The sequence below is a fragment of the Eptesicus fuscus genome, chromosome 13 (genome assembly GCF_027574615.1).
Source record: "Eptesicus fuscus isolate TK198812 chromosome 13, DD_ASM_mEF_20220401, whole genome shotgun sequence".
In the NCBI taxonomy this organism is placed as follows: domain Eukaryota; kingdom Metazoa; phylum Chordata; class Mammalia; order Chiroptera; family Vespertilionidae; genus Eptesicus; species Eptesicus fuscus.
In genome coordinates this window covers 44,643,615-44,658,465 of record NC_072485.1, presented here as the reverse complement: position 1 = coordinate 44,658,465, position 14,851 = coordinate 44,643,615, and the positions used below count along the sequence as shown (strand labels likewise).

The following is a 14,851-nucleotide window of genomic DNA, read 5'->3' as shown; positions in this document are numbered from 1 at the left end:
GAAAGAGAAGAGTGGACATCTGAATGTCAAGGAGCAGGGATCTATTGGGAGTAAAGAAACAGCATCAGTGAGTGCATGGGTTGTGAGGGGATCAGAAGCCACCCCTTTCTGCACCATCCTTATAGGATTGCTGGTTTTAGTTAACACAGGAGTTGGGAGAGTGTTTAAAAAAGTTGAAGATATAAGAGTTTGCTGATATTGGAAAAGAAGTTTCAGAGGACGAATAAACTCTTCTGAAAAGCTTTTTTAAAAAAAATCCTCACCCAAGGATTTTTAGAGAGGGAGGAAAAGAGAGAGAGAGAGAGAGAGAGAGAGAGAGAGAGAGAGAGAGAGAGAAAGAAACTTCGATCGGTTGCCTCCTGAAGTGCCCGACCAGGATCAAACCTGCAACCAAGACCTTTCAGTACATGGGATGATGCTCAAACCAACTAAACCACACTGGCCAGGACTGAAAAGCTTTCCTTAACCACACAAGCCTGGGTTAGGTGCCTCTCCTGTGCACTTCTGTAACACCTGTGCCTCTCATGATGGTAATTCTTACAATTATAAGTCTTATACTTGCCCTTTTGCTGTTTATATTTCAAGGGTCTGCTTCTGGTCTTTTCTCCTACAGATTCTCAAACCACTCTCCATACTGCTCTCATTACTTATTTTCTACCTTTTCTTTATGCTCAAGGAACATTGAATTGTTTATAGTTTCATGGTGCATTCCATATTGCTCATCACCCTTGTACCTCGCTTACATTCACCCCTCTAACTAAAGGCAGTTGGGTGATGGGAGGTGAGGGCCAGGAGATGGTGGGCATAGATGGTTTCCAAAGATGGTTTGTAAAGAGGGGGAAAACCTCCAAGTAATAGGTACAGTGGAGAAAGGGGACAGACCATGAGCAGAGGAGGGAATGAAAATGGAGTGCTGAGAGAGTCGGAACTCATTTCTCAAAATCAGGAAATCCCATCTATGCCAAGGATTAAGCCAGCATTCAGAGAGCATGGGATTGCTCCTGGCTAGGAAATGGGGACTCCAGATCAGAGTAAGAAGGGAACTGCAAAGGCAGTATGGGTAGCCAGAGGAAAGAGACCTGGACCCTTGTCCCAGAACAAGTCGGAAACCTGAGGTCAAGGAAGAAAGTTCAAGGTGTCCTGAAGCAGGGCCAGGCTCAGTCCTGAAGGACGCCGCCTTTCTGACTCACGCCTTGACCTTGAGGTTGTCAGGTTTTGTGTGTGTGTGTATGTGTTTTTTTGTCGTTTTGTTGTTCTCTCTCTCTCTCTCTCTCTCTCTCTCTCATTTTGGAGGGGGGTGCCGGCACACCTAGCTTGACTCTTGTAGGTAGAACAATTTACCTTTTCCCTGGGGACATTCAATCACCTAGTTACTGCCCTACTGCCCAAGTGTGGGCACACAGTCCTTCTTTCAATATTCTATATCACAACTGAGATAAGAGGGGAACATTTAAACAACACCAGTAAGTGTTGAGCAGAAACAACTAAAGAGAGGAGAATAGAGTGCTCAATTCACAGCCAGAATAAACCTGCTTATTCTAGGTAGCTTGCAGATCCACAAAATAGCATTTTACTCAAGAAACCCTGTGCTAATACACACAGTGGTGTGAAGGTCACAGAATAGGCTCTGCTTCCAGCTCTCCTGGCACGCGTGCGCATTCTCTCTCTCTCTCTCTCTCTCTCTCTCTCTCTCTCTCTCTCTCTCTCACACACACACACACACACACACACACACACACACACACACAGCTGGTTCTCCGAGAGAAACCAAGCCACAGTTTAGTCCTTGGGGTGCCCACGCCCCTACTGGCTCAGCCCTTCGCTCTGTGGCTGATTAAGCTGCCTTCTCTCCACATTGTTCAAGGTCTTCTTTTCTCTGCATTTCTATAATGTGCAGACAGTCCTTCCGTGCTGAGCTCTTGCCCACACACTCGCTGCCCACATAAGAGGCCCTTCTCTTGGGATAATTAAACAAAGAAGGAGCAGGCTGAGAACACAGACCGGCTGGAGCCAGAGCAAGCAGGTTTGTTGGGCAAAGGGAAAAAACCAGGTGATAGGACAGGCTTTCCGGAGTGTGGGACTTGTGCTGGGGAGAGCAGAGGCAACACCGGAACTGGCTCCAATTGGATGGTTACACTTGGCTTCAGACATAAACTCTCACAGGTAGGCCAAGAGGGGCCTGGATCTACCAGCTCAGGGCCTCACTTGAGGGCTACAAAAGCCACACGAAGGCTCACTCAGGAAGTCACCCCGAGAGGACGTCCATGAACACATCCCTGCCATTAGCCGGTGGGGCTCCCTGGGACCCTTTGGTGAACAGCAAGGCTGAGGACCAGAGGCCAAGGTGCTGAAACTGGGAAGGCAATGCCAGACACTGGGAGGCCCCATGCCTTCTGGGTGAAAAGCACTAAGATTTTTCAAGTCTTGAATGCTCCAGGCCGTTAGATGGTGCTGCCAACAGGACTGCCTCAGGCTCTGATTTGCCACAACTTCCTCTGTAATGTCTCTCAGTACCATTTCTGAATTTTAACTTTCTTTAAAAATCTGAACAAGGGCTCTAGCCATCTTGGCTCAGTGATTACAGCATCTGCCTGTGGATTGAAGGGTCCTGGGTTTGATTCCGGTCAAAGGCGAGTACCTTGGTTGCAGGATGTATCTCACATCCATGGTTCTTTCTCTGTCTCTCCCCTCCCTTCCACTTTCTCTAAAAATCAATGGGAAAATATCCTCGGGTGAGGATTTAAAAAAAAATCTGAATAAGGAGTTTCATAAACAGTAGATCTTGTCCTTAAGGTTTCATTTCTCCTAGGGTAATTCTCCCAACTTTATAAGGGAATGCATTCCCTAGACCTGGGAATTATCCCGGAGAAGAGAAGGGGAACCCTTGCGCCCTCTGCTGGTCATGTCTGGTGCTGCCAGAACAGCCCAGAGGCCCAGGGTCTAGCAGGGCCAGACAACCTGTGCCCCAGGGCCCTCAAAGGCGCAACTGCTGCTAGAGGGATAGGAATAATGGTCATAGCTACTATTCATTATTAAGCAACTGCTATCTACCAAGCACTTATAAGCAATCTACATTCATTATCTTATTTACATTTTAATTCTCCAAGCATCTCTTTCAACAACACTGAAAGATTTTGAAGGAGGCTGAGAATCCCCCAGCTAGTGATATTTCAGAACAAAAAGCTGATTCTCATGGGCTCCAAGCACCTGGTTGACTCTAAGCTCTTTCCCATCTGTTGTGCTTTTAGGCCAGCCTATTATTCGCCCTGTCTTGGGTCATGACTCTGACCCCAGTTTGACTATTCATCTCTGATCCAAGCCTCAAGCCAAACCCCAAGCTAGAATCTACCCACCCTGCCTCCTGCTCCTGGCTCCTAGTGTTTGCGCCAGGTCTCCCTATGAATCTGATTTCCTCTAACCTTGATACTTTATTTTCATCTCTCTTGGGGGAGGCTAGCAGCCAAACCCTCAGAAAGAAAAGGATGAAGTGGGGAGGGCTGACGAAGCATCTGCGGGGGAGTAGCTAATTAGGAACAGTGAAGAGGAGTGCACAGCCCAATTCTTAGCGAGGCTGAGGTGTCCTGAGGGTCGTGACCCAAGGAGGAAAGTGGGTGAGATTCGGGTCCTGTAGGAGGGAGAAGAGCTAAACCAAAAGCAGCTGGGCACTCAGTAGGAGGCTCCTTGGACAGCTCTTGACACCTCTGTAGGATTCTAGCACTGACTCCGAGACTCCTGCCCTCCTCCCACAGCTGCCTGCCTGCCGTCAGGAGAGCAGGAATTGGCAGCTTTTCTCTAGAGCAGTGGGTGGTCCCTTGTCTTTGGCTCTATCCCTGAGATCACACTTCAGCACATTGGGCAGGCTCGCTGGTGATTCACAAGCTTTACTCCGCTTGACTGGCTCCTTCTCCCTGGTTACCACCAGTTAGTGTCTGTGACAGTCATTCCAAAAAAAGGAAGGCAGCTTGCCTGGCCTGGCCTCAAGCTGAGGTGATCCTTTCCTTATCTACCTAAAAGAAACGGTAAGACAGACCTAGGTTTCATTTCATGGCACTTAGGTTCCCTGTGATATTGGACAAGGTATTTAATCTCCCAGAGCTGTGGTTTCATTTCAAAATGGGGTAATAATAGCATCTTTCTCATATAGTTGTAAGGATTAAATGAGACAATGCACTTAGCCCAGGACCTGGCATAAGACGGCTTGACAATAAATTGGGTCTAATATTTTTAGTTGCTCTATGGGTTTCAGTTTTCAGATCTAGAAAAAGAAGCATAAAAATAATTTAAAGTTCCTAATATTTTTCTAAGAATCAAATGAAACGTATGTACATATAGCAGTTATGAGTGATTTCATAACTGTGTAAAATTTTGGTCATCTTCTTTTATTTTAAAAAATATATATTTTATTGTTTTTTTTTACAGAGAGGAAAGGAGAGGGATAGAGAGTTAGAAACATCGATGAGAGAGAAACATCGACCAGCTGCCTCCTGCACACCTCCTACTGGGGATGTGCCTGCAACCAAGCTACATGCCCTTGACCAGAATCAAACCTGGGACCTTTCAGTCCACAGGCCAATGCTCTATCCACTGAGCCAAACTGGTTAGGGCAGTCATTTTCTTGATTCTTTAAATCAACAATTCTCATCTAAGCTTTTAAACACCAACTTATGGAAGATTTAATCTCAGTTGTGTTTTGGGGCTTTCTTTCCTTTCTTTTTCCTCTCCAACTTAGTGCCTTGCAAAAGTTTCTGGGGATTTTATATTGGACAGAATATTTGGAGGGTTCTGGCCTTTAGAACATGGGGGTTATGCTGATAAGCACCTTATTCAAGCTGGCTCTTCACCTAGAGGGTGCTGCTTTGAGGCCCCAGTGCCAGCTAGGCCACAGTGATCTCTCTCCAGTTTCCAAAGACTCAATTCTCAGTGTTCCATATTCTGGGACCCCTGTGGAAGTGGGGTCCAGACTGCTTTCCTTCCCAGAAACCCTGTGATAGGTAGAATTTTGGCTCCTATTACCTTTGCCCCCTGGTGTTATTCTTGTGATTAGGGCAAAAGGGGCTTTGCAGATATAATTAAGTGAACTCCTGGCTTTAAAATCAGGATATTATCCTGAATTATCTGGGTGGACCTATCACACGAGCCCTAAAAAGCAGAGACCTTTCTCAGCTTTGTAATAGGAGGGGAAGTAAGAGATTTGGAAAATGAGATTTAACAGGCCTTTGTTGTCTTGAAGATGAAGGGGCTATTATTTCAAGGAAGTCAAAGACCTCAGTCCTATAACCAAAAGGAATTGAATTCTTCCAACACCTTGAATGATCTTGGAAGAAGATTCCTTGCCAGAGCCTCCAGAAAAGAGTCTGGCCCAGCTGACACCTGGATTTTGGCCTTGGGAAGCCCCGAAGAGAGGACCCAGTTGAACCACACTGTGTGTGGCTCACCGAACTGTGAGAAAATAAATGGGTGCTAAATTTGTGCCGGTATGTTACAGAGCAAAAGAAAACTAATATAATGCCCAAGAATCCCATTCCTTTTTTTTAGTCTTGGGGAATCTCTTGTCGCTGGGTGTGGAAGCTTCTGCTTCTTCAACTCTAAGCCCTCACAGATAATCAGGCACAATTAACCGGGTGAATTTTTGTAAAAATTTAGGACTTCTCCTTTTCACAAACAAAAATAGAGTTTCTATGTTTGATTCTGTCATTTAAAAAGCTTTTAAGTCTTGGGGACACAAAGATTTAGGTACTTTCTTATAAGGGGAGGAGGGATAAAATGATCCCAAATGAATATGTCAGTGAAGTTTTCTGCCATATATAAGAACTTAGTCTAGTGCTTAGTACATATAACTAATATTCTTTGGACTAGGAAACTATTATTATTTTGGTTATTCCAGAAACTTAAACTTTGGGTTCCCCTCCTGCCCATCCTGACCTAACTCTCCCCGGCTTAATCCCAAACTCTCAAAACACTGCCTCCCACACAGCGGTGGAAATCCCTCCACAACCAGAAGACCCCAGCATGGAATTGCTGACATTCAAGGTGTCTGCCGGTGTGGTGGCTCCACCATGAGGAATGAACTCAATATGATGTGAGTGCTGAGATGGTAGGAAAACCTCTTGAGAAACTGACACACATCTTTCTCCATCACTGAGCCTCTACCTTCTTCAGCTCTCATCTCCTTGGTTGCCAAATGTATATTTGGGTACCTGCTATGTGCCAGGTACAGTTTTGGCCCTGAGGATCCAGAGATGAACAAGACAGACCCAGTGACATCCCTGTGGATCTCATATTTTGTGAGGAAGATGTTCACAAAATAACCACATATTTTAAAATAACTTAATGTGCAACCTCCCTCATCATCTCTTCTGACACCTTGATTTCAGTCACAGCCTTAGTTCTTATGGTTATTTGAGAAAGTGTTGTTCCAAGTCCTTCATGTCTGAGTGCATCTTTGTCACCTGCATCCACCATATCCAAAAGATTGGTCAGCTTTGAAGACACCAACAGGTTTGGGGGACTGTCCCCATGACCACACATTAGCTGATGCTCTTCACACATCCTGCCCTCCCAGCACTGAGGGCTCCACTCTACATTCTCTTGTACCACCTGTAATAATCATTCTTGATATTCGGTAATTGATAATTGGGCATCTTAAAATAATGGGCCAAACTAATGACCAAAGTGATTTACATCTTCTCCAGGTTCAGCTAGTACAGGTGCTTGGAAATAATATTATGAACCCTCCAACTACAATTCCCAAAATTTGTGTTTTGCTTTCTGCCTAATAGGAGATATTCCCACCTAAAAACTTAATTGCTATAGTAATAAAGGTGATTTGCTCATGATTTCCCCCTGCTCCTCCTGCCTCCTGGCCAACCCTGGTTATTCCCTGTGTGGTCCACATGGTGCAGTGTGCTCCCTCCTCTTGGGAATTGTAAGTAATAAATTCTTCTTTCAATGGCACTGACCACTCTGTGTCATTACTCAATCATATTATTAAATTAAGTCCCATATACATGTTAAAATACCAACTGTCACAGCTCAGACACAAAGACTGGCAAGCCCTGGAGGAGCTAAAGTTGTGACTATGGTGAATGTGACTCAGAGATGACATCAGACTTTCCCCAAAGACCCCACAACACCTTCTCTGCCCCAAACCTGCAGACCTCCTAAGTATGCTAAAACCCTCAAAACTCTCATGACAATCCATTCCATCTAGTCTGTATTCTTCACCCTATGTTTTAGAATATCTGGCAGCATCAAGGGCAGCTCCAACAACTGGCATGATAGGACATGGCCAGGGGAGTAGTCCTGGGAACTATTCTCCCCTTGGAATCAGTCCTGAATGCAGGGTAACCCTGACCCCAGGCACCAGGGTTGGGTCAGAAGAAGGAAAAAGGAGCAGAGGTATCTGCTCTGGCCCACTAAACTAAATTAACACCCGCAAAGCTGACAAGGTTGAGGATATACAGTGCTATGAGATGCAGGGGTCAGAGTATGTATGTGAATATACCTATGGAGGCATGTACACTCTACAGCAGTGTGGGGTATAATGCTGCTTCACTTTGCCTCAGTACTATTCTCAATTCATCAGGTATTCCAGCCCCTTTGAATCCAATCCATCAGCTACAACACAACTCATGCCCCTCACTCCTGTGACTCAGAATTCAGAGAGAGGTCATCTGGCCCACTACTAAAGCCAATAGCCTTTCCCCATCAGCTCCATAAATGCTTGGTGAGAAGGCACGTACTTTATTGAAGTGCAACTTGCAAGGTACACCTGTGACCCCATATGGGGGCATTTAAAGGATATCTTGGAACAAGAGGGCTCTGGATGTGCTTTTGTGTATTTACAAGTGTGTGGAGGGCATCTGAGTGTCTTTTGGTGTATGGCTCTCAGTATACGTGTGTTTTTGAGGTGCATGACTGAATGTGCATATATCATGTGGGTATAAGACATAACTATGTTTATGAGCAAGCATGTGTGCTCTGAGAATGGAAATTTTAGAGCATTTTATATGGAATGAACATTATTGGGGCCAGTGTATGTATGTGCAATTGTGTGTGTACACACGTGCGCACATTGGTGAGTGGGGAATGAGTGTCTGCTACACTCCTACATCTCCAGGTGGGCATCTGCAGACCCAATTCACTCCCATCTCTGGAACCTAGCAGACAGGATGGCAGAGTTTCTGCAGGCAGGCTGTCCTATAGTTCTGGATTCCTAGGGATAGGGATGGGGTCACTCTGAGCCTGGGGGTCTTTCCTGGCTGGCCCTGTCCTCCTCATCCTTGGAAGTTCCCTCCCCAGACTCGCCTTCATCATCGGCCTCAGCCAATTCCTCAGGCATTGGCCACTCTCGAGTCTGCCACTCCAGCCGTTCAATGCGATAAGCAATCTTGAGTGCACTGGACTCCAGCTCAGCCAGGAGACGAGCGAACTTGGTCTGTAGATCATCCAGCTGTTGGTCGAGGCCTCGTAGCCGGGACTCTGTGGCCTCCTGTAGGGCGATCTCAGCTGCCTCAGCATTTACGTCCAACTTGTTCATTTTGAGAAGGATCTCACGGCCCTTTTCCTCCATGACAGTCTGGGCTTGTGGATACTCACTCAGCACTTCCCGCAGGTCTTCCTTGCTCAGGCAAAACAGGTCCGAATAACCTAGACTCTTGATGTTGGCTGTGCGGCGGTTCCCAGACATATTCCCTGTGGCACATAGGCAGACAGATGGGAGGAAAAGTAGTCAGGATGGGTGTGAGGGGGCATTTTACTTCTGACAAGGATGCCCCCTCCATATTTGTGCTTCTGAGCCTCTCTTTCTGCTTCAGTAATTTACTGGGACTAGGCCCTGTGCTGGAGAGGGAATTAGTGACCTGCCTCTAAGAAGTCATAGTCTAGAGGAGACAAACATTTAATTGGATAGTTACATAACAGTATTGCTGGTGCAGTGTGGACATATGCATCTGTCTTTGTGGGAAGACAAAGAGTCCCTAACTGTAAGGTGGAGAATTTAGGGAAGCCTGGAGGAAGTGATGCCTGACTGAGGGGGCTGTTGCTAAGGAAAGGGGTGTTGGAGCAGCTACACGGAGGGAGGAACATGAGCAGAGGGATGGAGGTAAAAAAGAATTAGGTTGGAGTAGAAAACAGGAAGCAGTCCAGAGTGGCTGAAGTGCAGGGTGTGAGGACAGTGGAAAGAGGAGGGGACAGCCAGGCGAGGAGTTCAGACCCTATGCTGAGAGCAATGGGAAAGTCCTGAAATATTCTAAGCAGGGAGCTGTATGGCATCATTAGCATTTTAGGAAGATATTGTGGGGGGATGGGGGGGGGGGGAGGTGGGTGGGAAGAAAGGTTAGGCCGAATGCTGCAAAGTCTCAGAGCTAGAAGGACCTGAGAAGAGGCAAGGGAGCTACCGTTTGTTGAGCACTTGCTACATGCCGGGCACTATTCACTTAATCATCACAAATAACTTTTTGGGTTTTGAATATCATCCTATTGGACAGGTGAGGCCTAAAAAAGGGAAGTGACTTATCCAAAGCCAGGTAGACAGCAGCCGACTGCATACAGGATGCGGACGGAGCTTGAGGGGGCCCTTGGAGGACAGATGTGAGGCCTTCAGGACAACTGAAGAATGGGGTCCCCCAGTGAGACTGCATATAGCCTCAGTCAGTGACGGTGCTCACCCCCTTTCCAGGCTCTCCCATCTCCCAAGACCTCAGTGTCCACTTGTGATTAGGCAACTCCTACTGCACAGAGTGATAAGAGGAATAAATGAGCCAATGTACAGACAGTATTTGGCCCTGCATGGAGTTCAATAAGTTGGAATATCTCCATTTCCATTTGGCTGTGAGAAAGTTGTTCCTTGTACTGACCCCAATTGTGTGTCCTTATTACCTGTGTGACCTTGGACAAGTTCCTAAACCTCCCTGTGCTCTAATTTCCTTACCTTTAATTTAAAAAAATTTTTTTTAAATATATATTTTATTGATTTTTTAGAGAGAGGAAGGGAGAGGGAGAGAGGAAGAGAAACATTGATTTGGGAGTGAAACATCGATTGGCTGCCTTCTGCATGCCTCCTACCGGGGACTGACCCTGCAACCCAGGAGTGTGCCCTGATTTGGAATTGAACCAGCAACCTTTTGGTGCATGGGATAACCCCCCATCCAACAGAGCCACAGTGGCCAGGGCTCCTTACTTGTAAAATGCAGATTATGGTACCTACCTGAAGAGTTGCTGTGAGAATTTAATGAGTTGGCACATGAGAAGCACTTTAAACAGGGCATGTAATATGCACGCAATAAGTATTGTTATTGTTATCATCATCTCTGCCACTTTCCCCTGGCTCATTGGTGCCTCAGGTCAACATCCACAGAGCAGGTCTACTCTCTCTTCCAAGAACTCACCCTTCTCACCGATCTTGGTTCAGCTTCTCATGTCCTGTTTCTATGTCCTGCTTCTGCCCTGAGCCCCCTAGTGATTCAGGTAAAGGCCATGTGTCCTTAATCTGTGTAGGCTCTGAAGTACCATCTGGTCTCAGGACTGGTTTCTGCTGTCTCCTCCCCCCTCCCCCAGCCCTGCCCTGCCCCACCCCAGCCCTATCTGGGAACAATGCTGGGGTGCCCACCTTTGATGTTGATGATGCTGATCTCCCCAAAGTAGAGCCCTGCACCAAGCACAGCATACTGCGTGACACCATCATCTGCCACCACGGCCAGCTGACCCTCGCGGATGATGTACATCTCTCGGCCAATGTCCCCCTTGCGGCAGACATATTCTCCTGGTGAGTAGGTCTGGGGCTGCAGCTTCAGCACCAGCTCCTCCAGCAGGCTGGCCTCACAGTTCTGGAAGATCTGCACCCGGCTCAGAGTAGACAGGTGCACAGACACAGCCACTTCTGCCCGCAACCGCTCCGGCAAGTGCTGTAAGATGGCCACCTCATTGGTCATCTTCTTGTTGATCTGCAGGTGCTGGTACCTGGAGACAAGGGCAGCACCCATTTCTCACCAGCATCCTATGTGCCTCCCCATCCCCCTTCCTCCTTCCTTCAGGGCTCATCTCAACTTCAGCCAAGACCCCAACCACTCTGAGGTTTCGCAGGGGTTATGGGAATACTTGAGGGTTGGCTGATGAAATATCTTCACTCCACAATCTCCTTTGTTGGTCACATATATATATATGTTTCTACTTTTTCTCCCTCATCCGGGGCCTCGAAGCCTCCACCGGAAGACAATGAATAAGATACCCTTGACCTCCTGTCAGTTTCTACCCCATCCACCAGTGATGTCTTGTACCAGCCAACTGAAGTCCACTTCAACCACCAAGCCCCATCTTCTCTAGAGGCTTCTGCTCTAGTGGGTGACACTTCCTTTTGTTCAGCCCACAGTGTGGACTACCATGACATAGTCAACCCTCTTATTTTTGGCCATTCCCTGCGGCGGGGGCGTGGGGGGGGGGGAAGTGGAGGGGAGGTATTTCCCTTCTCCCTTAGGCCTTCTAGGGCCCTACCAGGCAGTGGCAGTTCCCATTAGCTAGTGCAGAGTTTCTCTCCTTATCAGTCTCTTACCCAGCCCCTTACCCTAAGCCCAGATACAATTAGTGGATGATATCCAAGTCCCACCCAGTGAGCTCCCCCCAACCCAATGAGTGCCACGTCCTGATTGCCTCCCTGGACCACGGGGCAATAAGAACCCAGACACCTGCCTCAGAGTCTACCCGGTACACCTCTCCGGGGCCTGGATCCCCAGCATCCTCACCAGTCAATAACGCGCCGCTCCAGCCTGCGGTTGACATGCTGCAGCTTCATGTACTTCTTCACCAGCGCGTGGTCAGGGTAGAAAGCCGCATCCGCAGTGTTCATGTTGTAGATGACGGAGCTCATGCTACCCATGATGGTGGCGAAACCCATGACGGCCAGCAGGAAGTCGCCGACCATGAAGAGGTACTCCTCCTCCCTCTCCGGCAGCGGGATGTCGCCTACGGTGGTCAGGATGAGCGTGGAGAAGTAAAAGCTGTAGAGGTACTGGCGCCGCAGGCGCTCAAAGCCAGGTTGCGCGGGGTCTGGGTACACCCAGGCGTCACGCCCGAAGCCCAGGTACTGGGACAGGGCAAAGTAGAGGCAGCTGTTCCAGTGGATGACCACGAAAATGTAGAGCATCAGCTTGGCGATGCGAAAGGCATTGGGGTAGGCGGTGCGGGTCTCAGTGCGGTCAAAGGCTTCAAAGAGGCGGGGCACTCGCAGAAAGCGGTTCAGCCTCAGCGTGGGTGTGTGCGGGCCCAGCCGCACGTAAGCAACGTCTGTGGGCACCAGGGAAGCCAGGTCCAAACAAAAGCTCCAGGTGCGAACATAGCGACTAGCGATCCTACCTTTGTCCGCTACCAGGATGCCCTGCTCCAAGAATCCTGTTGGGAGGAAGAGAGGGAGGGGGTGGGGTCAGGTGTAGGATGGGGTCAGGTATAGGGCTGAGTCTGGGCACCTGCCTGCTCCAGTGATAAGGGTGAGGTTGGGCAGGCCAGGGTAGGACAGGGAGAGAGCCACAGGGAGGGAGGGCAGGTATAACCCTGCTCCAGGGTTTCCTGTATGCATAAGGATGTTGTCAAGCATAGAGGCATGTGAAAGTGCTTTGGGGGGGCGGGGAGGAGGAAGAGGGTGTGTGTGTCACTTTCTAGGCACTATGAGGCTCTCTTTGGGAAGGGAACTTGAAACAAAGGGCCAGTCCTGGGACTCACGGACCCGTGTGGAAGCGCACCACGATGTCCAGTAGGTACAGCAGGTCACTAGTGTAGTCCAGCACTAACCAGGCCACCAGGTAACCATGCTGCAAGTCGGGAAAGCAGGCTCTGTGTGGCGGAGATGGAAGGGATTGGCTTAAGGACACCCTTTGGGCCTGAGGTGGTCTCCCCAAGCCACTGAGCACTCCCCACTGGGCCCTTGCTTAGGCCCCTCCCCTCCCCCAGACCCCGCCCCTCTCCTGAGCCTCGCTCTTTAGCCCCTGTCTGCGCTAAAGCCCCTCCCTTAAGGTCCCGCCAAACCTGCACACGATGATGATGAGGTTGTACATTACAGGGAAGACCATCGTGTTCAGCCACCAGTAGTAGTAATCCCCAGATGGGTCCAGGACAGGCAGCGTCTTCCTGTGGCAAGAGGGGAAGCCATGTTTCATTTATTCATCATTCAATGTTGAGTTTGTGACTGGGGGCACCAAGAAGAATCAGGCTCCGTCTAGCGAGGCAGACAGATCTGACACAAGAGACCAGGATCTCTCACCTGGCCTTGGCCTGGGCAGCGGGGCTGGACTCTGTCGTCTTCACTTTGCTGTCCTGGCTCATGGTTCTGTGGCCTGGTGCCTGGGTGTGCGATATCCAGGGCCTCTGCTGGCAGGCTGCTTCAGGAGGTGCACAGTAGTGCCTGCCTGCCTGCCTGCCTGGAAGAGGCAGCCCTTAGTCTCCAGCTGTGACTTCTCAGTCTTTGGCCTCTGAAGCTCTTAGCAACACAGCCGGGGCCAGCTCTACTGGAGGAGTGGAGGCAGTGTGGCTCCAGAGCCCCGCCCTGTCTCCCAGGGCCTGGGTTTACACCTGCCCAGCTAAACATCTCTAATGAGGTCCCTGGAGAAGGTGGGGGTGCATGCCTCAGAGATGAGGCTGGGCCTTTTCTTTACCCTCCTCCCTCCCACCACTACCGCCAAGCTGGACCACAGAGGGGCCTTCTGGACAGAAGACTTTAGTGACAGTGTAGGCTCAGGCTTTCATTCTGTGTTACTTTGTGCAAGTTCCCTGCTTGGGCCTCATTATTGATTCATTTAACAATATTTACCCAGTGGACCTTTTGTGTTAGGTGCTGAACTAGTCTCCAGAGACAAACACCTATCACAGCAGATGTGAGCTGTTTCCATTCTCTGTACCCTATCTTACAACCACCTCCACCTTCCTAATGCTTGCTGGGTGAGGGTGATAGGGGCCATTCCTGTGGTGTTTTTTTGCCCCATTCCCTTCTTGTTACCTCTACTACCTGATCCCACCAGCTATCAGATGTGTTTTCTAGATGCTCCAACTCTTTCACTTTCCTCTCTGTGAATATGCTGAAATCTCTCATACCAAAACAAACAGAAAACCTAAAACTTCTTCTTCAAATTGATGTCCCTTTTACTACTATTATGTTTTTCAGTCAACAAGTCAGAATGAGAATACCTGCTATGTGCCCGACCAACATTATACCAAGTATTGGGGATAAATGGTGAATGAGAAACAATCCTTGCCCTCTAGAAACTCATAGTCTGGTAGAGGAAATAGTTGGATAGATAGGTAATTACGCATCTATCTATGTGATGGGTGCTCTATTAGGTGGGTACTCAGAGGGCTATTGCAGTACATAGGAAGGTTCCCAGCTGAGCCTGGGTGTTGCAGAATGAACAGGAGTTAGGTATAGAGGTGGGAGAGTGACGAGCACTAGAGGCAAAGTGCATAGTGTGTGAAAAGGCATAGAGACTTCAAAAAGCATGGGTGACTGGGGGAACAGCAATTATTTTTTGAAGAGAACTTGAGGGGCTAGTAGTGTGAGATGAGGCTGAATGGTGAACAGAGGATGGCTCAGAAAGAGCGTTGTCAGCCATATTATAAACCTAGGGTTTTATCTAAAGGCAATGGGGAACCTGTGAAGTGTTCTGCACAGTTAAGTGATGTGATCAGATTTGTGGTTTTGGAGCATTTCTTGGAAGAAACATCTATAATCTCCAACACTTTATTTTAGTTTTTTGAAATCCTTTTTTCCCAGGGCTTCTGTGACTCCATAATTCTTGGTTTTGTTTATTTCTTTGTAGTCTCTTCCATAAGCCTCTCTGCCCTTTCCTTGTGTTGTTGTTTTTAGGACTCT

General features: G+C 48.3%; 1 protein-coding gene across 1 annotated transcript; it reads right to left on the bottom strand.

The window, feature by feature from the left end:
• Positions 1 to 8,206: 8,206 nt before the first annotated feature.
• On the bottom strand, positions 8,207 to 13,311 carry CNGA4 (cyclic nucleotide gated channel subunit alpha 4). Its single transcript, XM_008159863.3, has 6 exons — positions 13,250 to 13,311; positions 13,015 to 13,116; positions 12,716 to 12,822; positions 11,739 to 12,384; positions 10,610 to 10,959; positions 8,207 to 8,694 (listed from the first exon to the last, which is right to left on the bottom strand). The coding sequence occupies exons 1-6, from the start codon at positions 13,309 to 13,311 to the stop codon at positions 8,234 to 8,236; spliced, it is 1,728 nt and encodes a 575-aa protein (XP_008158085.2). The 3' UTR covers positions 8,207 to 8,233.
• Between the last annotated feature and the right edge of the window lie 1,540 nt (positions 13,312 to 14,851).